At 60.5% G+C, this 1233-nt stretch overlaps 1 protein-coding gene across 1 annotated transcript in view; it reads left to right on the forward strand.

The window, feature by feature from the left end:
• Positions 1 to 1233, forward strand: part of IL23R (interleukin 23 receptor) — a 17964-nt gene that overhangs the window by 10299 nt on the left and 6432 nt on the right. Inside the window, exon 6 of the mRNA XM_031064078.1 lies at positions 9 to 119. Within this exon, the coding sequence (XP_030919938.1) occupies positions 9 to 119 (111 nt within the window). The remainder of the gene's footprint in view (positions 1 to 8; positions 120 to 1233) is intronic.

Raw genomic sequence — 1233 nt, forward strand, 5'->3', positions numbered from 1 at the left:
GCACCGAGTGGCCGTGCTGGTGCCGCCCGCAGCCCGCAGCCTCCTCGTCACCGCCCGCAACGCCAAGGGCGCCTCCAGCCCCGCCAGCATCCCCCTGAACTGGGCGGCAGCTCCGGAAGGTACGGGGGCACCGCCGGGACCGATCCTGCTCGGATTGCAGGGAAACGCTGGATTGGGCACCGGGAGAGCCCTGGCACGGCTCTGGCCACTCCACCGGGGGCACAGAGCCCTCCAGACAGGTCCCCCAGAGGTGCTCCCCAGCTGGATGGAATCATGGAATTGTGGAGTGGTTTGGGTTGAGAGAGACTTAAAGCCCAGCTCATTTCATTGTCCCATGGCAGGGACACCTCCCTCTGTCCCAGGTGCTCCCAGTCTGGCCTTGGGCACTGCCAGGGATCCAGGGGCAGCCACAGCAAATCTGGGAATTCCAGCCCAGCCCCTCTCCACCCTCCCAGGGAACAATTCCCAATTCCCAATCTCCCATCCAGCCCTGCAGGCAGTGGGAGCCATTCCCTGTGTGCTGTCCCTCCATCCCTTGTCCCCAGTCCCTCTCCAGCTCTCCCGGAGCCCCTTCAGGCTCTGGAATCTCAATCTCCTAAGGCTGCAGCAACAAACTCATTTTTAAGTTTGCCCTGCCCGTGTTGGCTGGCAAAGCAAAGGGTGCCATGCTGCTCCTGCAGCCCCTGCCAGCCCCCACTGCCAGCAGGGTCCTTGCAAACTGAAAAAGAAGGGGGGAAAGAAGTCCTTTTAAATCCTTTTAGGGCCACCTTATGGTCCCTGTGCCCTGGGCTGTGGTTTTCCCCACAACCACGCTTTGCTAGTTCTGAAAAACGTCTCTGAATGAGCAATGGGAGGGGAAAGTCCCATTCAGGCTGAGCACAAACACATGACTAAAAGGAAACTGAAGAGAAATAAGGTGGAAAAACCTCTCTCAGCTCTGATGCTTATCAGAACCCTGCACGTTTCTGGTAAGCAGGGACAGCTGAAGCATTTCAGAGCTGAGGGTGTGGGGTTTGCAAGCACAGAGCTCCACATCTGGCTGGGGAGGAGCACAGCTGGAGGGCCATGGGCACCTGGGCTGTGCCAGGCACAGCCCCAGGGCAGGGACTGTCCCCCTTGAAGGACAGTGAGGGGCTGGAGAGTGTCCAGGGCAGGGAACGGAGCTGGGAAGGGGCTGGAGAATCCCTGAGGGAGCTGGGAAGGGGCTGGGGAATCCCTGCGGAGCTGGGGAGG

This window comes from Geospiza fortis, unplaced genomic scaffold (genome assembly GCF_000277835.1).
Source record: "Geospiza fortis unplaced genomic scaffold, GeoFor_1.0 scaffold69, whole genome shotgun sequence".
NCBI lineage: Eukaryota > Metazoa > Chordata > Aves > Passeriformes > Thraupidae > Geospiza > Geospiza fortis.